Genomic DNA, 24,397 nt, shown 5'->3' with positions numbered 1-24,397 from the left:
AAAAAAAAAAAAAAAAAAATTGATCAACAAATTAGTAGTCTGTTCTTATTTTGACACAACTCTATATTTTTCTTTTCAGTCTTCTTTGAGAGGCTGTTAAATTATAAAGTAGGTATCATTGTAAAGGCAACAATTAATTTTGTGATCAAGAAAAAATATTTAAAAAATTTTGAGTGTACAAGAAAAAAAATTCACACATCTATACCTATCTATTTATCTAACTATCTATCTATCTACTTTTGGTTTTTTTTTGGCTGTGCCACGTGGCTTGTGGGATCTTAGTTCCCCAACCAGGGATTGAACCTGGAGCCCTGGCAGTGACAGCACTGATTCCTAACCACTGGAAAGCGAGGGAATTCCCAGTCTACTATTTTTTTAACCTAGCGACATTACATTAATAACAGGCTAAGTTAAATAATGCAAATTGTTCCATTTTTGGAAAACAATTTGGAAAAGCTAATCCCCTAAACCAAAAGAAATTGACTTTAAGACCTCTGAGCACTTTCTAGGAATTTTTCCTGAAGGAAAATAAGAAATAAGATAAGTAGGTAGGCATAGTGATAAACTGAGGATAAAAACTAAAATGGTCTATGACAGGAAAATGAACAAAATAATGTAAAATATCATTTTAATAATTCCATATTGATTACATGTTGAAATGATAATATTCTGGATATAAGGGTTAAATAAAATAAGCTATTAAAATTAATTTTACCTGTTTCTTTTTCCTTTTTTTAAATTTGGTGCCAACAATTTTAAATGTATATATGTAGCTTATAGTATATTCCATTGATAGCATGGTCTAAAATGTCTGTTGATCTGTCCAAATAGCTATTGACTATGAAAACATATAATAAAAAGTTACTATGAATTCAGTAAAAAATTTCAATGCTTTCATATTTTATTAAATCACAACAGCACCTACAAATAATGCTTTAGAGCACATGGAGATTTCTGGACTCTCAGAAATATCTGTGGCCTAAGTATGAGGTACACTGGTCTAGAATTCATATCATAATTGGTGATGACATGATATTCATAAGCTGAAAAATAGTAATTCCTAGAATCATGTTTCCAATGATCTTCCATTCAATTTTATCAGCCAATTACATTTATATTTAGCCAAAACTGAATTTATCTTTCCCATTCCCATGGGAAATACCACTGTCTTCCTCCCTTTTAACTTCACTCACCCTAAAAACCAATAGTAAATAATAAGCTCTTTGGACATTTTCAAAGACCTTCAATTTACAGCACAAAAATAACCCACTGGCTATTAGGTCTTTTATCTTCACTACCAAAATACTAAACTGCTCGAAAATTATATTAAAATAATAAATTTTTTTTGAATCTTAAATCTTACAACAAAATTACCATTTTATTGTTCTACCTTTTTCAATTCTATCAACTCAGGTAAGTAAATTTTTAACAGTAGATATGAAAAGGTCCTTGAAGTTCTGCTTCTATCAATACCTCTCCTTAATACTAAGTTTACAGAAAAATAAATCAAAGCATTTGCATAAGCACACAGTGTGCTAATAAGAACAAATTAAGAACAGATTATGGGAAGTCAGATTGGGTTGCATGGTTCAGCACAATATTTCACTTACACACGCAAAAAAACTTGTAAATCCCAGTTTAAAAGACCATGTAGATGTTAATTTAATAATCATAAAAAAGCAGTTTGACTTCAAAACTATACCAGTCTTATGATTGTGCATTTTGTTAAACACGTCTACAGGTTGTATAAATATGTATTAAGTAGTTGATTCCATGTTCCTATTCTGGTTTACTGATTCAAAAAGCTTAAAATTATTTCTAAAACCTTCTATGTGTAGAAAGAATGCCACAAAACCCTTTTTCCAGAGATTATGAACTCTGGTTTAACTGAATTATTAGAAAGATTATCCTTGTTTGAGTTATTGGTTTCTTTAGGGGGTGAATGAAGAGGAAAAGAGTTTGAAAGATGAGCAATCTGCAGGGCCACAGAAAGTAGAGTCCTGTAAACCATGCCTGGGACAAAGTTTAAGTTAAGAGCTTCAGGGAATGCTTTTCAAAGAATAAATTACTCACCCAGCAAAACTTGGTCTAACAGAGTCATTGCTTAAAAAAAAAAAAAGTTCTGGAAAACAGAACCCCAATTTAAAATATTTTAAATACAGAATTAAGCTGAAAGACAATCTAGCTGGTACATTTATATATATTTTATGCCACAGAGTTATACTGAGTAATAATTTAAATTACTGCATACCTGGGAGGAGCTGTTGGATAAATAACTTTTATGTGTTGGAACGTTAAATCTTGATTTAAAACTTGCTTGATCCACGTTCTCAATCCTTGTCCAGAATCACCTGATGAATCACAAAATCTAGATTAAGTTAAAACAGTTTGACAATACAGTGTATTTAAAAGCAGTCTGTAACTTGCATGTCACACAGAGGCTGGAACACAGAAAAAATCTTCATAAATAAAAATAACTGTATAGAAACCAATTTATTAATGGGAAATAACTGATCAGGCATCAATAGTTAGAAATAATTTTGATTATTTTACTCCTGACTTCACTTTAAAGACCTGTTTAACTTTGAGTTTTAAGTTTCCTCATTTGTTTAAAGGATATAATAGGAACAAATAAATCAATTCATTTTTCTAAAAAAGAAATCCTTTCCATATCTGATTTTAAACACTGTCATTTATTTTTTTACTCTTAAAAATAGTAAATTCCTAAAGTGCTTATAAAATTTTGTAATTGTAACAACCTAAAACAATTTTCTTGATTAAAAAACCAAATTTCTTCAAAAGGGGTATTCAGCATACTTTTATTTTTTACTTGAAGAAATGAGAATTTAATTTTGGCAATATGTTTACATAATCTAAAATAATGACTGTACATCCCAGGGCTGAAAAACAACCAAGCCTCATGCAAGAATTAATATATGTGTATTTCCATAAAAAAATGGAAGGAACTATAGGTTCATTTTATGTGGTCCTAAAGAGAAAATTTTCAAGTTAACAACTCTAATTTTTAATCAATCAATTCACTAAGGGAGCAATTAAAAAAGTATCTACTGAATATCTACTAATGTGTCAGACACTGTACTTACAGCTAGAGAGGCAGTGATGGGAAGGTGATGGGGAGAAAGAATTCCTATACTCATGGAGTGTATAGTTTACTGTGAGAAACAGACATTAATCAAATAATCATATAAATAAATGTGAAAGACAAATGTAACCACCGCAAAGGTAAGACACTTCGTAATCCAAGGGTTTATTACATTCAGAATTGACCCAGTTAAGGATTCAGGGATAACTTCACTAGAATATAAACTCCACAAGGCAAGGTTCATTTTGTGTTTCAGCCAGGGAGTTACTTGTTCATCTGATGCCTGGGACAGTGCTGACACAAACTAGGCATCCAGTAGATAGGTGTTGAATGGTTTGAACTGCGATCTACAGGATGGTAAAAACTGAAGTGCACAGGGAAAAGCATCTCAGACAGGATATGGCAAATGCTGAAACGCTGTACAGGAAGCAGTATGGCACTGAAGAAGTGAAAAGCAGAAAATGAGAGGAAAAGCAGTGAATGCAGGATGGATCCTAACATCCTGACAAAGCCTGAGAGCATGGAGAAGCCGTGAAGATTTTTTGGGGGCAGAATGGGGGCATGCTTCTAAGGATTACTCTGGAAGCTATGTGAAGACAGACCTGAAGGAGGACAAAGATAGATGTGGAAGGATAGTTAGGAGGCTACTGTTCAGATGACAGATACTTAGACTACAGTGATAGCAGTGGAGTATACAGAAATAGATACTACAGATATTTAGGAGATAAAATTAAAAGAAACTGGCAACAGATTAGTTATGAAGGGTCAATTATGAAGGGTTTCAAGGGTGACAGAGAGGTTTTTGGCCAGAGCTACATACACCAAGACAGGAAACACAGGAGGCAGCAGGTCTATACATGCTGAGTGTGAGGTACCCCTCTGTAATGCATTCTAGGTCCTACGCGAAGGGTTGAGCAAACTACAACCAGCTGGAGGACAAAATCCAGGTTCTTAAGAGCTAAGAGCATAGAACAGTGCTTTGCACAGTGGCCATGTAATAGGTATTTCTTGAATGAATAGATTAATGCATGAATGACTATTAGGCAGTTGGATAAACAGGTCTAGAGCTCAAAGGAGATCTAAAATGGAGACACATATTTGTGTCACATGAACAGAGATAAAAATAGAATCTGTGAGCTTGTATGGAATTTAGCCTGAGGAGAAAAATGTAGAGGGAGAAGAGAAGATGACCTAGGACTGAATTCTGAGGAAGCCCAACATTAATGGCCAGGGAGAGGAGAATGAGTGTGCAAAATACATATAGAGGTAGAAAGAACCAGGAGAGTGTTTCAAGAAGAAAGGTGAAGGCTGCTGACAGTTCAAATAAAATGATGACTGAAAAATGTCCATTACATTTAGCAACACGGAGGTTACTGGTGAATTTAGTAAGAGCCAACTCAGTCAATTTGCTGAGACTTACTATTTGGGGAGAAAGCAAGTCATGCATGATTTGGGCCTCTGTGAACCTTAGAGCTCAGTGTGGAATACAGACATTAAATTAGGTAATTACAAATACGACGAATGCCACTGCAAGAAGAACCACAGTGTCCTAATGGAGCTTATAATACTGAATTTATCTAATCTGAGAAGCTGAGCAAAGCTAATTAAGCTATCATTTGTTTTCATCATCCTGAAAGAAGGTACTTTTTTGGTACTTTGGTAGTTGGAAACACTCAAATTAAGTTGGCTAGATATAACTTCTATTCCTGTATGATGTTCTATGGCTGCCACAGCCTAGAAGAGAACCTCAAGTTTTCAAGATTTTTTAAAAAACAAAATCTGCCTCTAAACACTTTTTCAACCTTGAAAAGCAAAACTAAATGCTACAAAACAACATGCATCCATCCATTCATAAAGTCTGCTCTTTAAAAAGCCAGCACCTTATTCCAAGAGTATGGTAAAACTGTTAAAATTGGTTTGCCCACATTTGTATTAACCAGAAGCCAAACATATCCTATAACATAACCACATATATTATTGTCTAATGTAAAATCATATTCCCAATAAGTTGGAGCTCAAAATACACAGGAACTGCATTATACTTGCATAACCGGCAGGATTCTTCGGATAAACTCTTCAAAGTACAGAGGGAAAAAATATATACGTACAACTCTGGCTTTCAGAGACATATGATTACAGATTTTAAAATGTCAGTAATTTGAAATTGAAAAGAGTGAGGATAGTAACTTAAAGCAAGCTGTCCAGGGAAAAAAGAAGAAAAGCCTCAGACTTTTTATGAAATTATTTATTTATTAAAAGGACTATGGTATTGGGGAATTTCTGGGTGCTTATAAACACCCTTGGAGCCCCAAATAATATTATTATTAGTCTCCGAGTTATAAGCATTGCTGTCATCTTAGACCCCTCATCTTCTAAGTATATTTCATTAGTCAAGTCTTTCCCTTCAAACATCTTTGGCCCTTTTCTTCCCTATTTCCAAAATGATACATCCTAGTTCAGAGTTTTTTCAACTTACCTCTCCAGAGCACTGATTCTGGAGTCAGAGATCTGGGTTCAAATTCCAATTCCACCACCACTCACAGTAATAGTCAAGTGACCATGGACAAACTATTCAATCTACCCAGACTCATTTTTATTTTATTTTATTTTATTTATTTATTTACTTTTTGCGGTACGCAAGCCTCTCACTGTTGTGGCCTCTCCCGTTGTGGAGCACAGGCTCCGGACACGCAGGCTCAGCGGCCATGGCTCACGGGCCTAGCCGCTCCGCTGCATGTGGGATCTTCCTGAAGCGGGGCACGAACCCGTGTCCCCTGCATCGGCAGGCGGACTCTCCACCACTGAGCCACCAGGGAAGCCCCAGACTCATTTTTAAAATGAGAATATTTCCTACAACTGCCCATTTCCAGGTTTCCACCCTGTACCTTTACTATCCTCTCCACTATCCAATCACTGTCCTCTTTAAGCCTACATAAGTCCCAGCTTAAAGACCACTTCCTCTGGCAAACATAACAAGCTCTTCATTTTCCAAAAGCCTTAATAATGCCTATCCAAAGTTTTTTTCCTTACAATTCACTTGGCAGTAAATCATGCACCATCTTGTGATCTCTTGTGATCTCCACTGCTGAGTCAAACTAAATGAATTGTTTTTAAATTTAGGTAGGCCCCCTGAGGACACAGGCTGCATTTCATTTCTTTAAAAAACATTTCCCAAGAACTTACCCTGGGCCGCACTAGGGATGCAAAGATTCAAACAAGGGTCCTTACTCTTGAGGAAGAAGTGAAGTGGGGAAGACAGAAGTAACTACAGGTAAGTGTAAGAAACGCTATACAGAATTAAACGTCACTAAAGGCAGGCAGTGGAAGAATATCTGACCCTGGGACTCAGAGTTGACTCTGTGCTTTATCTTGGGGTCTGAAAGACAAGGGGGCGGGTGAGAAAGGAGAAGGAAGGGGAAGCAGGAAAGAGTGAAGGGGGAAAGGCACTCCAGCCCTGGCATGGTCTCTCACAGAAAGGAGATAAATAATCCACTGCGGTTGAATATTCCAATCACTAGTAGCTGACTCTGAAAAGTACTAGATAATGTTATTTGTTTCTAGCAAAAGACTTACCTTTCTAACTTGCTCTGTTTAAATTTGGGGGAGAGACATGGGGCGGGGGAATGTGTGGCAATGGTTGCAATGGAGAGAATGTAAACAGAGGGCTGGCCGAATGACAGGACACAAAGGCCAGAACAGCGGGCCAGTGACTGCAAGACAGGCAAAAGGAAGACAAGGGGGAAGGGGGGAGGACGGCCGGGGATAGGTTACCAGACCCGTGTGTCCACAGCCGCGGGGCTACCGAGGGGACAGTCACCCTCTCCGTGTCCACCGCGCCCTACTGGGGCCAGCGCTTCCCCCACTAGGGCAACACTGAACCGAGCGGGGGGGGGCGTTTCCCATGCTGCAGTAACCGGGACGGAAAATTGTAGTCCACCTGAGCCGTGCAGGAAGATCAGAGAGGCGCTGTGCCTCCCAGCCGGCGACACCATGCAGCGCTGCAGGCGAACTGAACCCGACATAGCCGCCATGACTGCCGCCAGGACTAGAGATTCACGAGCCCCGCCCTTACGCTGTCCCGCGGGCCCGCGCACGTAGGCTGGCAGGGGGCGCGCCTCGAGACGCGCATGCGCGGCCGGGCTGCGCAGTCCTGCCTCCGGGTCAAGTCTGAGGCAGTTTAGGCTGTACTGAGGCTTTGGTTTTGCCAAGACTGGTATCATACAGGTGACCCCTTCGGTAAGGCACGGATATACTTCTTTGCTGTAGGATTTTCAACTGCAGTCCGAAAACTCAGGATTGCTTTTGATTTGGAGAAATATTGGTGTTATGATGTTTAAAATTTAACATATAATAACCATATTTTACCTTCTCCTGTGAGACACAGGATGTTTGTAGCATTTTATATACAGAATAAGAGAGCCAAGTAATAATAACTCTTCGTGTAGTTTATAAAAATAGGTTGCTTAGGAAAATCTGACCGAAAAAGGTACTATTTCATACCTATTAGGGGGCCATTTAAAAAAAAAATTAATTTTATTTGTTTTTATACCGCAGGGTTTTATTAGGTTATCTATTTTATTGTAGCATTTTATATACAGAATAAGAGAGCCAAGTAATAATAACTCTTCGTGTAGTTTATAAAAATAGGTTGCTTAGGAAAATCTGACCGAAAAAGGTACTATTTCATACCTATTAGGGGGCCATTTAAAAAAAAATTAATTTTATTTGTTTTTTATACCGCAGGGTTTTATTAGTTATCTATTTTATACATATTAGTGGATTTATGTCAATCCCAATCTCCCAGTTCATCCCCCCTGCCCCACTTTTCCCCCTTGGTGTCCATAGTTTGTTCTCTACCTCTGTGTCTCTATTTCTGAAGGTGGCCATTATTGAAAAAACAAAATAAGTGTTTGTGGAGAAGTTGGAACACTTGTAGATTGCTGAGGGGAATGTAAAATGGTCCAGCAGCTGTGGAAAAGTTTGGCGGTTCCTTAAAAAGTTAAACAGAATTACCATATGATTTAGCAATGCTCCTAGGTATACATACAAAAGAAATGGAAGCACAGCCTCAGATACTTGCACACCAGTGTTGATAGCAGCATTATTCACAATAGCTAAAAGGTGGAAACAACCGAAGTGTCCATGGATGGGTGGATGGAAAAGAAAATGTGGTATACACATACAATGGAATATTATTCAGCCTTAAAAAGGAATGAAATTCTGATACATGCTACAACACAGATGAACCTTGAAAATAAACTGGACATAAAAGACACATATTTTATGATCCCACCTATACGTGGTCTCTAGAATAGACAGATTCTTAAAGACAGAGTAGAGTAGAATAGTGGTTACCAAGGGCTTTAAGCCGGGTTGGGGTGCTGGTGGGGGATGATGGGAAGTTATTGTTTAATGGGTACAGAATTTCTGTTTGGGATGATGAAAAATTTCTGGAAATGGTGATGGTTATACAACATTGTGAATGTGCTTAATGCCACTGAAACTATACACTTAAAAATGGTTAAAATGGTAAATTTTTTGTTACGTATATTTTATCGCAATTTTTAAAGTACCAAAAAAAAAAAAAGGAATTGCTTTCTATATCAAGACCTAATCATAGACATCTTTTAATACTGAAGGCTTCAGTCCCAGCAGGTGGCTCACTCCTCATGTAAAATTCAGCAAACAACCCAGTGGAACTTTAAGAGCCATTAAACACCAGCCTTCCATTCACTGTAGTCTGCTCCATATTTAAGCAATTGCAACATATCTTTTATTTGTTCAAGGTAATTATGCTACTCCCAGGTGACTAAACTGCTTATCTTCAGATGCCAGGATAAGCTCTATGCTATCAGTGTGATACCAATGCTGTCCGTGGGAATGGCCCTACATGCCATTCGTTAACCAGATCAAAAAGGAACTCTTGTTTTCTTTCACAAGCCTCTAGATCTTCAGCAGAGAGTACTGAGAATGAAGTCATTCATGAGGACAGGCTGGGACGGTCAGAGCTCTGATAGCCAATTCTCAAAAATTGCTTCTAGATTAGGATTGACATATATACGCTACCATGTGAAAAATAGCTAGTGGAAATCTGCTGTAAAGCACAGGAAGCTCAGCTTGGTGCTCTGTGATGACCTAGATAGGTGGGCTGGGGGGGTGGGCTGGGAGGGAGGTCTAAGAGGGAGGGGATGTATGTATACATATAGGTGATTCACTTCATTGTACAGCAGAAACTAACACAACATTGTAAAGCAGCTATAGTCCAAGTAAAAAAAACAAAATTACTTCTGTCTCTAGATCTGCCTTCCCCACTTGAATTCTCAATAACTTTCAAGAGCCAGGTGAGAAGAGGGCAGTGCTATAGGAGGAGTGACCACTGGAGATATGCCAGGTAAGGCTTTGAGTTCTACTCTTAGAACTCCATTTACTGCCAGAAAAACTTTCTGTGCACTACCCCATGCTTTTGAAATGGCAAAAAAATCAGAAACATAATTATTATTGCTAATAATATTAAAATAGTAATAGTAAAAAACAGTAAAACATTGGGACTTAACTAGGTATCATAAGTAAATTCCCATAAAACTGAGACAGGCTGGAACCTGGGACCCTTTGCTGCAGTACTTGCACCTGGACAGACCTCTCCTACAAACTACAAAGAAACTGTAAGGGACTAAAAATAACTGCATGCATGCGCAGTTGGGGCAAATAATGAACAACAAGATACAAAAAGACCAAAAACCCAATTGCCACTTCTGAAGAACCAGGAGCAAAATCAGGGGACTGCACATGCCCCCTGCACAGAGCACCACCAAAGGGGTAGGCAAACCATCTAAGGCACCCCTCCGGCCTGACCCTTGGACACATGCCTCCCCTCACCCCATATAAGGAACTAGCTCTCCCCCGCCTTCAGGGAGCAAGCGAGCGGACCTGTTGCTTGTTCTTGCTCCCTGTGGCTGCAGCAGGGGCCCCACTAAAGCCTTGCATGAATTTCTTGTCTGGTCTCTTATCAATTCCTATTGATTAAGGAGGCCAAGAACCCTGGTCGATAAGAAAACTGTGCACTATTACTATCTGTTTTTGCCAGTGAGGCTCAGAGGGGTAAAGAACTTGGCTCAGGCTCATACTGCCAGACATTTGTAGAGCCTTGATTTGTATATTGGTTCTATCTGACGCCAAAGTCCAGTCACACACATTTACACAGTAGCTCACAAAAATTAGGGTATGTTCCAACTCTTCTATTTTAGGGAAAAAAATGCTTCTGGGATTTAGATTGTAGCCCTTTAGAGTCTCTATCGATTAGGAGTTCTGTGTTTCTTCAGATTATCCCCAAGTCTCCTGGTTTTAATTCCTGGTTTGCTCCTCCACCTTGAATGAGCACCAGTTCACCTTGAAAGAGCATCACGTTGAGCAGGTAGATAAGCAGTACCTGAATGCTGGGATTCTGAGTTTCACCTAGAATTTGAGCCTTCCCACATTTAGGATCATTATGGGAATAAGCCAGATTCTTATAAACCTAATCAAAATACTCTTTCATTTCCAGTGATTTCAATGCTTAGCTATTGTTGCTATTCCTTTCATCTTTATTCATAGAACAAACAGAAGGTTTTAGATTACTGTGTTTAGAAATGCCATCTGGTAGGCAAACGTGAACAAAAATGTTTTCTTCCTTTCATGTAACTTTGTTTTGTAACTTGCATGTTCCTTTCATGCATTACTTTGCAATGTAATTAAGTCCCAGGATGGTTGTTTGCTTCTTTTCTGGTGGATCTTTTGCCCTTTTGAACTTGGGGAAAGAGTTATCCCTGGAAGATTTTTCTTCATACATTCTTTTACTCTTTGTGTATCTCTTAATTTTTTTGTTTTTTACTCGTTTCCTTTCAGCCAATCTATATGCCCATTGTTGATGCACTCCCTTTTGGTAACCTCAGTGTTTAACCTCAGAATAACACGTAAATAAAATAAAAGCAAAAAACAAACAAACAAAACCAAAAACCCTCCCTTTTTGCAGTGTTTCAATATCTATTGGGATCTAAAGATAAATGGTAAGGTGAGAGTTTAGTTTGCTGTGACACTATGTGTTTAGAAATCCTTTAGGACACACTTATTGGCTTCAGAAAGATGATTGTAAGATAAGCCATTTAGAGTAGTATATTTGGTACTTTCAAATGATCACAGTTAATTGGAATCACTTTAGTCATCAGACAATACACAGTTTATGCATTTGTTGTTTTCCTCATTCTTGAGCATCAAATCTTACCCTCTTTGCGTTGTTTGGTTTTTATCTGTTGCATTATTCAAAGAGAGAAACACATATACATTAACAGTACGTACACAATGGACAAAATATCTCAGTGTTAGGTAATACTTAAAATTTTATAAACTAACAAAGTAAGTTCCTTTATACTTTCCCCTTATCCATTTATGAAAGAAAAACTAGAAAATATTTAAAGGTCCTGAATTCTTATTAAACAATAAGAATGAACTTTTTAGAAATGAATGGCTATATGAGATTATAAACTTTAGTATCGCCATTTCCTCAGTTCTAGGGACCTTAAGTTTTTTCAGTTCAGTCCTTCTAAATGCAGGTGTGGGGAATCCTTTTTTAACCCACTACTCCTACTAGATATGCATGGCAGACATGGGGCCATTTCACAGCAGATGGGTCATCTGGGGTATTGTGAGCTAGGCTGAGGCAGCATGGGGGGATGACACATGAGTTACTCAGATACGGACTAAATACAGTCTTGGAGCATGGACACTTGTCACTCCTGCTGCACTATTAGCAGTCAGAGTGATTCACACCAAAGCAGTGTACAGGACTTGGTTGAGGACGGTGGAAGTTTCTGCCTCAGCCGTGGGTTGGGTGGTCGGTGTATGTGACTGGAAACTGCAACAATGTTGTTTGCATTGTGACATGACTCTTCTTTAGCAAAGGGATCACCTCCCTTTTGAGCACTTCCCATGACCAGTTCTCATATTCCTAAGCTATTGATACTTTCTGGAAATGCTTCCTAGTCAACTTCCTCTACGTCCTCACATCCCTCATGGGAATCCCTCCATTGATCTTTGGAATGTCTATGTACCCTAGCATCCATTCTTTGCTCTTCTATAACAGATCTTGATGGCTCTTCAAATTCAGAGCAAGAGGTATTAGCAACGCCTAACCAGATCTTGTTCCCTAGAGGGCAGGGAAGTCTCAATCTTCAAACCATCCCATAGGCTGAGGGGAAGATGATGCATTCCGTACACATATTAAAAAAAAAAAAGGCAAAGCAAAGCAAAAAGAGTAATTTCCCTATTAATACAGTCTGAACATCTATGTCCTGCTACGTTCATTTAAGAGCAGATGAAATATATATGTAATCATAATAGCATAATGGTACAATAGCATGCAGTGAGCAGAATATTGAAATGATGTTCCAGCTTCAGGAGTAACAAGCTGTGTAACATTAAACAGACCATTTGTCTCTTTGTACCAGTTTATCCAACTGTGAAATCAGGGAGTAGGGCTTGATAAGCTCTCAAGTTCTATGATTCTAAGATCATGAAGGAGTTTAAATTTGTGACACATGCCACTTTTATAAGTATACCTCTGATATTTAATTATGCTTGGCTCAAAACTCTTAATTGTACTGCACAAACTTTTATTTAGTAGTATCAGAAATATCAGCAAATATAATTCTCCTCCTTTCTTGTGTGGCTGATTTTAGTACCTTTACTCTCTTTCTACTCTCTTCCTGATGATTTCTAAAAGCCAGGAAAAAAAGAATTAAAAAAGATCTTTTAACAAGACAATCAGATCGTATGAATCAGTCTTTGCAATTTAGAAAGTAAGTGCAATTTATTCTGAAGTGGACTATTTTCTGCCTATCTGTCTATATTATTGAGCAATGGAAAATATTTTATGTGAAGGTATGACAATGGATTTTCTATTGTAAACTGTAAAATTCTCCTTAATTCATATTCTCAAGGCACATACCATTCCTTTGTCTAATTATACTTTCAGAGAATTTTTAATAAAATGCTGGCAAAATGTAAGTCTTTAGGAGAAAATTTTCTTTGTATAGGTTAAAAATGGATGCAAGCAAATATATTCAGAATAACTGAAAGCAGGGTCTTGAAGAGATATTTGCACTCCTATGTTTATAGCAGTACTATTCAAAGTAGTCAAGAGATGGAAGCAGCCCAAATGTCCATCAGGAGATGAGTGGATAGAGTGAGGTATATGATACAGTGGAATATTATTCAGCCTTAAAAAGGAAGGAAATCCTGTCACATGCTACAGCATGAGGGAAACTTGAACACATTGTGGTGAGTGAAATAAGCCATTCACAAGAGGACACATACTGTATGATTCCACATATACGAGGTGTCTAGAGTAGCCAGATTCATAGAAACAGAAAGTAGGATGGTGGTTACCAGGGGCTGAGGCAAGAGGGAAAAGAAGAGTTGCTGTTTAATGAGTATAGGATTTCAGATAGAGCTTCAGATTTAAAAGATGAGAAAGTTCTGGAGATCTGTTTCACAACAATGTGACTAAGCACTTCTGAACTGTACACTTAAAAATGGTTAAGATGATAAATTCCATGTTATGTGCTACTATCACAATAGATAAATAGATGCAAGGGACAAAACAGGAGTTTAAGGCAGTGATAATTCAGAACGTTAATTTGGCACTCATCACATATTTTCATTTGTATACATTTGTTTCATTTGCCTTCTCAGAGCTTAAGAGAATAAAGGAATATAAGTGAAAAGAAATGTTTTTATTAAACAGTGTTGAAAATCTACAAACCCACACACAATTCCCACCTGGTTTGGACAAAATTGTCAGTGTTGTATGGTGGAAGGTGCAGTGGCTTTGTGGTACGAAACCTAAGTTTAAATACTTTTCCTGCTATCCCTGTGATCTACTAAACTGTAGTTTCCTTAAGTGCAATACCTATTTTACTTATTTTTGTATCTTCCTGAGATGCCTAGAATGGAATCGTAAATATTACTTGTTGGAATTGAATTATGCTTTTAATTGAGTTATATTTTGAAGGAAAAGCATGAAGGAAGAGTGAAACTCTACGCCCCTTCAGACATCTACTTGTCATTAGTCGTGTTGGCAGTAGCCAGGAAGAGCCAGAGAGGTGGATAGGCCAAAACTTGGAGGAAACCAGACAAGGGCAGAGCCAGGATCACAGTATTAGGACCGGTTCTGGCTTCACTTGGGAAGCAGAATTTTTTGAAAATCAGAAAGCGCATTGTCAAGAGATCGTGTAGTGGGAATAAAACAAAACTAGGACGTAACCCTGAATAAGAAGAAGAAATAGGTCATAAGGACAAGGAATGAGCCGTAATCCAGGAAGGCTGGTTGCTTAAAATGTGGCATATGTGATTGGAGCACACAGGTCAGCCAGCCCACAAAGATAAGATTTTGTCCTGTGACAAGTCTATTAAATTGTTGGTGGTGTGGGGTAGGGGCTGGTCATGGTCTCCTTAAGATTCAGCTTAAAGTTATGGGCCATTTCAAATGAAAGGGAGACACACACACACACACACCAGTGCACTTTAGGGGTTTTCTGAATCCACCAAAGGACTCCCTAGAAATATATGGACCTCAGGTGTGACTACCTTGCTCCATGCTTTTATAGTTTTGAAAGCAACAGCATATAAGATTAATGGTGACAAGATCATTCCGATTCCCAGCAAGCAAAGCTTATGAGAAGCCCCGTGCTTTATATCTTCAGCTAAACCAAAGCAGCACTCTCCACCTGGTGCTAGCTACCGTATCATCCAGCTTAATTGGTAGGAGAAAAATAATTAACTTCTATAGAGATCATCTCCAGAATTTTTCTGTTATATATGCCCTATCACTAAAAAGTTTTTATCACATCTCTTGTATATGTATATTTATTTACTTATAAGTTATATGAATATATTATTTAGTAATACATTCTGTGTACACAAAACATAAATAAAAGTAGAAATTTAAAAGCTTGGGATAAAAATAAGATGTAAACAAGTTTTAATATCTTCTTTCCACATTCCAAAGGACTGTCTTGTATACTCTTGAGGTCAAGTTACCCTACTTAGAAAACACTTTTCTTGAAGATGATACTTGCAGATCTGAGCATGGCAAGAACAAGGAAATGAGGTCATTTTAATGGGAATGCCTCACTTTAAGAAAGCATGATATACATCTCAAAGTCTATATATACAAGACAAATTAAATATGGCATAATTTATATTTCATTGAGTATCTATTTCGTTGACTTTTCTGAAGGTAGATTGAATTTTTTCCATTTTTGCAGTCCCAGTGCCTAGACAATAAAAGGATTCTTCACAGTACTTTTTTTAGGTGCTTTTACATCTGATATAAAGGTTGATTTTACAAAGCAATTTTCAAAACACTCTTCAGGAACATACCTCTTTATTTTTCCTGTTTATTTCTGGAGACAGCCAATCTGTTCTACTCTTTTCATGATGTGGAACAGCAAGAGTTCTCCCAATGTGCTGTACCACCCTGGGCCCCTTTGCCTTTGCACATTCTGATCTCTCAGCCAGGCATAGCTCTCCCCTCCTTTACTAACCTATTCATTCTTCAAATCTCAAATCTATCTTCTCTTCCTTTGTCTAGTCTTTATTGAGCCCAAATGCCCCTCTTACCTGTTCCTCCAGCACGCATGGCCATTACAAACACTGCATATGCACATTTACCGTTTACTTTTCTGTCTTTCCCACTTGCCACTCCCCTACTCTGGCCCTAAAAAACAATACCAACTAAAGTAAAGAGCTTCCATTTAATGTTGCCACCGTGCTACAAACTTTACAATGATTCTCTCACTTGAAGGCAGGCTGCAGGTGTGTATTTGTGTGTGTGTGTGCACACATGTGTGGAGAAAGAATTGTCATTTACTTTTTTCTCCCATACTCCCCACTAGTTTATATTTATGTGGTTGTTATAGAATGTGTAATAGCCAAAGGACGTTCAAAAAATATCATTCACTACATCTGTGTCAATAGTAAAAGTACAAGAGAGAAATAAGCAATCTATTCAATAATTTACATTTTTTAAAAACTCACTAAACTTTAGCTTTTGGAACTTCCACTGGCAAAAACTCAACTTCTTGCTTCAATTTGTACCAGCGATGGTCTTTGAAAAACTGTTTATCTGAGTAGTTTATTTCTTTCTTCTAACAATTTGTATGTTCTTCTTACCAGCATTGACGTCTAAATGGAAAAACATTAGCAATATTTTGTTTATGAAGACAAGTGGGTTGACTCTAATAAAAATATTGATTCATGTTTTGCGTCTCAGTGAGAAATGCCACCCACGAAGTCTGCTGGCACTTTCTTCCAATAGTATAATTTAACGAAAGCCAGAAAAAGTACATACCTTCACTTGCAAAAGTGTGAATTATTTATTTTTCTTAACAAAAAAAAAGTACATCAGTGTTCAATGTTAGCCGAAAACAATTTAAAAGCAGATTTTTACCTAGACTATGTAATAAGACATCAAAAGGGCTTGTCGTATCTTAACATAGACTGTAAGAATGCACATGCTTTTCTATAGAGCATAAGCACAAAATTTAATCTTAAAAAAGTTTAAAACATTGAAGATAAATAATAACCAGCTTTCATTAAGTTAGTTTATTTTTTGTTTTAAAAAAAGAAAGCTTCACATATGCTATATAGATTTAAATCTTCCTCTTTCCCACAAAAAGTATCCCATTTATGTAGGTTTTTTTACATTGTGCAGGTGGAGTTGATAGACAAAAAAGTGTGCTTAATGGTTATTGAAATCATCACATATACTAACAATTCCCATCACTTGCCTCTCTTGTCAGAGAATAGTTCTGTTCAGTCACGTGGTTAACATCTGGAAACCCCTTGGGGTACTATCTACCACCAGTTTGTTGCTTATTCAGGGAGAACATACTAGAATGGGAGTAGAGAAAGTAAATTCCATGTTTTCTTCAATACACACACACATAGACTCAAGTCTCATCATTGTCTTTAAGCCATTCATTAGACCAATGAAAAGACTGAACTATCAATAAATATGTTCCTTGTCTTAAAACAAACTTCCAGAAAACATAAAAATGCACTGCAAATGAAATCTCTTGATTATTTCATTTTGACCCATGGCTCTGGTCATAAACACAAGGTACATGCAGTTTTTCCTACGAGTTGTGCATTGTGTAAAGCACCAAGTTTCCCTCATCGCATCATTCAGGGGCTTGTTCATTTCTGAGTAAGGAAAAGAAGAGAAGAAAATAGAACATGCGGTATTAAAAGTTCAGTCAGACTCTTTGTACTCAACAGCAACCATTTCTTAACTGTGTTCCACACATCTCTAAGGCATTTTCAATAGGGACAATCCAAGAAGCTTCTCTAGGGATTTCATTTAAAAGATCATACGAATTTTTAAAAAAAGGAAAATAAAAGGCACACAAATACTGTAAAGAAACAAGAAACAACTATTTCTTTTTTTTCCTTTTCTGTAGTGGTCCATATCACAGGTTAGAAAAAAGGTTGTTCTTTATATTCAAAGGTTATGCTAATCATGCCAATTATTTTGGGATCTGAAGCTTAATATGAAGTCCTTTGAAGAGGGAACTTTAATTTGTGGCTATGGCTGTTGTTCTCCGAGATTGTCACTGTTTATAATTATTTCCTTTCTTGACCTGTGGTTGACTAAATCCTTTCCTCAAAAGATGTCACCATATGCCACATGGCTATAGTCCAAGCTGTTCTGCTGAAGTGTCTTGCCCACCTCCCACATTGTTTGAAAAAAGTGCTTTATTGCATCCCTAAGAGTGTTTTTTGTCATGCCTTGCTGTTTTGCTGTTGATTCACTTAAGCTCACTTAAGCCTTTTGGTTGTTTTGTGCCTAGTCCAGTGAAGTTGTATTGTGATGGTCATCATTTGAATTCAAGTGGAGGAAAAAAAATCTCATAGTAAGTGATATAAAATCAGTGACTTCTCACATATCCGTATGTCTCATGTTAATTTAAAGGTTTCTGGTGTTCACCACTTCCCCAGTGTGAACATTCCGAGTCTTAGAATAACATATATATAGATATTCGCACCTATCTATCTATATTTAAAATAATCCTCTCTTCCGGAGTGAAATTACTTAGCCAAGTTAGACAAAATGTCAATAGCACCGGTAGATTGCCAGCTATATCTGGTGCACTAAAACAAAGATAACTGACAAGTCTATATTCTTAAAGAACTCATGTTTCCTCTCTATATCTCAGAGTATAGCAGCAGTGTGATGAGAAAAAAAAATACATTTTTAAGCCATCTGCTTAATAGTTAGAACCTACTACAATGAACCAAAATCCTTCTTGGTTTTACCATTTCAGTGTATGTAATGGTAAACTGAGTAGTAACTCAGTAGTAGTAACACTGAGATTAGTAATAGTGATGGGGGAATGGATTTGTTCCTGGAAACCATCTGCCATTTGCAGAATTTGCATTTGTTTATGAGGAAAATACTCCAGTGATGCATTTTATTAAATTATGGAACATAAAAATGATAATATGTCTCTGCTCATGTAACTGTAGTCTTCGGTTGTGTCCTATAAAATATATTCAAATACTTTGGGGAATTTGGGAAAAGTCACTTTCCAGTGGCTTCTTCATGTAATTCCACATTTTAAAAACTGTAATCAGAGTTCCCTCATCTCTCCTATCACTTATTGATCGGCACACGATTTAGACTGCCTAAATGGTATTTCTCCCAAATATTAGGCATGCTTTTTAGTTTTCTCAATTAGTATTTATGTTTTTGTCTTTATTTACTACTGCAGTAAGTATTATCTGATGCTGTGAGTATTAGATTATGTACTGTTTGACTCCATTGAGGACATTTATTCAACCAAATGACAGAATATTCAAAATGCACCATGCTAAATACTGTTGGTGAATGAAAGATACATCAGACTTTGGTCCTACCCTTAGGAGTTTACATTTTGTAGGGAGACAAGAGGTATACATATCTATGATGTAAGATACATACTAGTAACTTCTATAAGAAAGTTACAGGTACAATTTTAATAAGTTCAGAGGAAAGAGAATATATGTCTAGCTATGGAAAATCAGGGAAGGCATGTATAGAATAGACAGTCACAGTTCTTTAAATATAATCAGAAATTCCCAGCCACTGGACCCTAACAACACCTAGAAGCCTTAGGAGAGGGTCGTGAGCTGCTCTGTCTCCTCTCTTCACTGAAGTTCAGTGTTTCTCTGTGGGGAAGGAATGTACCCTAACAGTGTATGTTCTTGGCTCTCTTTCCTTGCTTATGTTGTTCTGGCTCCATCAGGTTGATTCCTAGCCTCTGAATGAAGGGATTTCTCCTCATGATCAGTTTGGGCCATCTTGCTATAATGGTGAAATTCTTATGATTTAGTAGGCCTCTGTGACTTGGACATGGTAAACCTGCACTAGATGTTTGCAGATTGAGTGCTGAATGAATGGCAAGTAAGTGAGAATGAGTGAATGGCCATCAGATAGGAAACATAGCAGCCCAAGAAAATCAGCTGGATCCTGATTTCAGTATTGAATGTGAATTACATGAGAGCACTTAGGCTCACTCTGAATTCTGTTGTAGTTGTTTGATAAATGTTTGTTGAGCATGGTATTCCTCAAAATCCTCAAAGTGTGCATTCTTATTACAGTATTTATATCGTTAGGGAAAGCTCAGTCTGCTTGTAAAAGGGATAATCCTGTTTCGCTACTGGATAAATAGATCATTAGGCAGTGTTTCCAGCAGCTTTTCTGGAAATGACTGCTTTGAGGTTCAAAAAGGAACAAAAAGTGATTAGATTTTATAAATGTTATGCCACTTCTTATTACATATAGTATTCAATAAAAAGAAAATCCCACAAGACCCGTTTGTCCCACAAGTCTAATACCATAAAGTTTCATTCTTACAGCATCTACATTTTGGCATTTGTTTGTCAAAAATGGGGTTGAGGTAAAAGTATTATTTTCACCAGTTTATGTGATGGCATAAAGCAGCATTTTTCATTTTTCAACACTTATTAGCTCAGCTCCCCAGCTGTGTAGCACCACGCCCTGGTATGAAATTGAGAGGGAGAACTCTGACAAGTTTATATTGGCCTAAATTTATAACTTTTATTTTGGATGGGGGAAGGGTTGTGTTTTTTTTTTAAAGGATACTGTAATTGTGTGATTTTTGTATCACAGAACTTCTATAACATGGAATAATAGCTTACAAAAATGATTATATCACGTTTGGCTCTCCTAAACAAATATTAACAGCTATGTAATTAGAGAAAAAGTGAAGCAGGAAGTTAATTAATTAGTTAATGAACTGATTGACCCATTTAATCTAGGTGTTTTTATATGCTGCAAAATATATATAGCCCAGTGCCTTGCATGACAAATGTGCTAAAAATTGTGAGCCAGTAGTGAAAAATATGTTCAAACTCTACTTAAATAGTTGAATTTTGCTGTTATTATTTGTATAATCACTTCAAATCTTTATTTCCCTTATTTTCTGGAGAAAAATTTCAAAAGAAAAACTTTAAATTGATTTCACAGAAGGTTTGGTATGGCCAGCAGGAAACGGGTTAAAACAATCACTGTAGCATGATGTAGCACATTAAAATGAAATGATTGACGACAAGCTAAAAATTTTAAGATAAACAAACTTAATCCTTGGCTTTTTCTTTCCTGCTCTCACACCCACCCTAACATGTGACGAGCAAGGGGGAGATTCTTAAAGCATTTTTAAGATCCGTCTTGAGTGAGACAGTACACAAGTAAACTCAGATAAAGCTTTTCATATCTGTGTTGTGTGCAAGGCTTAAAAATCAACATAAAATCAGGCTTTCAGTCTTCTATGAAGTAATGCTTTACATTGGGAGGTAGAGTAGAAGAACCTTTACAAATCCTATACAAGGCTTGAAAAATATGCTTAAATTCTCCCAGCCACAGCCGTTGGTGGCGGGGACAGGGAGATTCATGCATCAAGACTTGATTAATGCCCAGGCTGGCACTGACAGCAAATAAGCACCTTCATGTGTAGTCAGAGTAAACCGGAAGCAGCTTTAATTGGCCTTATAGCTTTGTTTGCACGTGTGAAATGCAAAATAACAATAGGAAATCTTCTAAAATCATCTAAAAAATCCAGAGCCATCTTCAATTAGGTGAGTCCTTTTGATCCTAATCATAATCTTATTCTAGATGGAAAGCCAGGACACTGGGCATTTCAATTTCAGCAAGTATTTATAAAAGTGACATTAATTTTTATGCCAAGTGGAAAGACTATTCTATAGAAATAAATGAGACATCTTTAAGAAGGGTCACTGAAGCCCACATTCCATCATTTAACCATGGTTTCCTTGAAGTACAAGGAAACTGCAACCGCAGGCAAATGAAGATGGGATGTCACCACTGACATGGAGAAACCCATTTTGGAGCAGAGCGAACTGCATCTGGAAAGAGGAAGAAATGGTTTCACAGATGTCACCTGGTACTTTGAGCAATAGAAGAAAATAGGAAGCATCTCTCAAGTAAAAACCACACAGGCCAAAGTTATACACTGGTCTTCTCAACCAGCCTGTATGTGTAGACCATATTTTAACTTGGGAAGACACAAAGGACAAGCTAGCTTTTAGAAACATATCTCAGATCCGAGTTGATTCTTCTTTTTATTTATTTTTTGTTTGTTTGTTTGTTTCTGCTCCGCGGCATGTGGGATCTTCCCGGACCGGGGCACGAACCCGCGTCCCCTGCATCGGCAGGCGGAGTCTCAACCACTGCGCCACCAGGGAAGCCCTGATTCTTCTTTTTAAATAGAGGAGTGACATGGTCATATATGTAACAAGCTAGCTCTGGCAACATAGAAATAACTTAAGGGACAATATATTGGGTAGATTGAAAGAGGCTATGGGGAGGGACTCATTAGAAGTCTTTTTCAATAGACCTGAGAGAGACAAGGATTACCTGAATTTAGGCAGTGGTTTTCAGGATGGAGGTGAGGGCAGATTGGGAAGTTGGAATGAGTTAGGACTGGGTTACCCACTGGTCTTGGAGATGAAAGAAAAAGTCTAAAATGACTGTCTCCAAGTGTTCTGGTGAAGTTACTGACAAAGACAAAGAATATAGAAGAAGGAGCAAGTATTAGAGTAAAGATAGTGAGTCCGGCTTTTCCCAGGTTATTTGAGGTGTCAGCAGAAGTTGGTGACTGTTGGAAATACGTGTCTAAAGCTTAGTTTGAGGGCGGAAGTAAATTTTGGGAGTCATCAGTATCTAGGAATCAGATAAAACCATAGGAATTGAAGAAATCACTTTTAGAGAAAATTAGTGGTAGGAGGGAAGAGAAACTAAGAATATTTTTCTTTAAAAGACCCACATTTAAATTCTAGGCCAAAGAAGAAAAATCAGTGAAAACTTCTCAGGAGGAATCATGAAGGTAGAAGGAAATATGGAGGAATGTCATGAAAGCAAAGAAGACAATTATTTTGAGACAGTTATTTAGGTAAATACCCGTGGGTGCTATGTGAGAATGAAATGAGGCCATTGGATTCGGTAGGTCGGAGGGAGGTGAACAGCAACGTTCTTTTTTCAGTTTTATTGCGATAGAATTGACATACAGCATTGTATAAGTTTAAGGTGTACAGAATAATGACATACATATTGTAAAATGATTATCACAATAAATTTAGTTAACATATATCATCTCATAGAGATACAGAAAAAAAATTTTTATTTCCTTGCAGTGAGAACTTTTAGGATTTAACTCCCTTTGCAACTTTCAAATATACCACACGCGGCAATGTTAACTATAGTCATCATGTTTTACATTACATCCCCAGTACTCTTTTATCTTATAACTGGAAGTTGGTAACCACAAGTCTGATCTCTTTTTCTATGAGTTTGTTTGTTTTTAGATTCCACATATAAGAGGGATTATACAGTGTTTGTCTTTCTCTGTCTGACTTACTTCACTTAGTGTCATGCCTTGAGAGTCCATCCATGTTGTCTCAAATGGCAGGCTTTCCTTCTTTTTTGTGGTTGAATAGTATTCTAATGTACATATGTACATTTTGGAGAGCATTTTCTGTGGAGCAGTGGGGCTAGGCATCCAGTTGCTGTGACTCAGTTTGGGAATCTGGAGTAAGAAAGTGAGCACAGCAAGTGTAGTCTTTAAAAAGTTTACTTGTAAAGTCAAGAAGGAGACAGAGCTGAGAAAAGGGGTATTTGAAAATATGGGGGTGATTTAAGCATATTATAAATTGACAAGAGAATCCAGGAGAGGGAGAACTGGAGCAATGGCTTGAACAAGAACTCAAAGAAGACGGAAGGGGAAGGAAGCGAGAGGCTGGCAGAGTAGAGATGCTCTTCCTCTAAGACTAGAAAAGAATATAGGCAAATCTGAGTGTGGGGATAGTGAAGCCGAGCATGACTGTACATAGTAATGGACATTTTCTAGGAATGAAAGGAGTAGGAAAAAGATTAAGGACTTAAGAAAAACTATAAAGGCTTAAAGGAAAAGGCAGCTGGGTGAGATTGGGGAAGAATTGTTAAGTAGCCATAAATCCATATAGGAAATTTAAAGGAGCTAGTCTATGTTGTCATCAAATTTGTACCAGTAGGTGCTGAAAAGACACTGAAGAAATGAACAATTTAATGATCTTGTATTGGAGTTGGCAAAGCAGAGGGTCAGGGTAAGATGGGACTATTGATTGAATTGATGAGAATGTAATAATGTACAGGGTAAGTGGGGACAGCACTAAGCTAAGAAAGGGCAGGTAGACCAGAAAAATAATGAGAGGATAAAGCCTGCAGGTCCCCAACAAGGTCTCTGAGCCAGTTTCGTGAGAATGAGGGACTGAGAGAGATAGAAGGACAGGAAGCTACATATAATAAAGGACTTTGAGAGTTAATTATTTCAGAGGTAGAGTATTACTATGTAGGATATAGTAGTGTGAGAAGACTCCCTGAAGAAGTAGGCTGAGCAGGATCTTCAAGAATGGATAGGGTTTAAATGGTGGGGAAGAGGGAGGACATTCTGTGCCCAGCATTAAAGAAGAACTGGGGACAGGGTGAAAGAGTCATCATGAGGCCTAGAGAATGGGGAGGTCCAGCTGGCAAGGAAGCAGTGGGAACGCTGCTGTCCTGGAGTTTACAAGAACAAGCCAGATCGACAAGTAAATTAAATTACATTATAGCGGGGTTTGAAAACCCATTATGGGATTAGCACTTAATCTAGTGGACAATTGGGAGCCATAACAAAATATTAAGAAGGGGAATGCCATGAAGGGAGT

General features: G+C 37.5%; 1 protein-coding gene and 1 long non-coding RNA gene across 3 annotated transcripts in view; one reads left to right on the top strand and one right to left on the bottom strand.

The window, feature by feature from the left end:
* LYPLAL1 (lysophospholipase like 1) overlaps positions 1–7,151 on the bottom strand; it is a 90,339-nt gene extending 83,188 nt beyond the window's left edge. Inside the window, exons 1-2 of the mRNA XM_028488342.1 lie at positions 7,041–7,151; positions 2,252–2,351 (exon numbers count right to left, since the gene is read on the bottom strand). Of these exons, the coding sequence (XP_028344143.1) occupies positions 2,252–2,351; positions 7,041–7,134 (194 nt within the window). The 5' untranslated portion in view covers positions 7,135–7,151. The remainder of the gene's footprint in view (positions 1–2,251; positions 2,352–7,040) is intronic.
* A 112-nt stretch (positions 7,152–7,263) lies between these two features.
* Positions 7,264–24,397, top strand: part of LOC114486100 (uncharacterized) — a 191,393-nt gene continuing 174,259 nt past the window's right edge. The window contains exons 1-3 of one of the 2 annotated variants that reach the window (XR_003679317.2): positions 7,264–7,339; positions 9,401–9,494; positions 17,989–18,051. This is a non-coding gene — a long non-coding RNA (uncharacterized lncRNA). Of the gene's footprint in view, positions 7,340–9,400; positions 9,495–17,988; positions 18,052–24,397 lie in introns of those variants that run through there. The other variant, XR_008617022.1, reaches the window with a different exon arrangement.

This window comes from Physeter macrocephalus, chromosome 4 (assembly GCF_002837175.3).
Source record: "Physeter macrocephalus isolate SW-GA chromosome 4, ASM283717v5, whole genome shotgun sequence".
Taxonomy (NCBI): Eukaryota; Metazoa; Chordata; class Mammalia; order Artiodactyla; family Physeteridae; genus Physeter; species Physeter macrocephalus.
The sequence above is the reverse complement of the archived record's forward strand: the minus strand, read 5'-3'. Positions and strand labels throughout refer to the sequence as shown.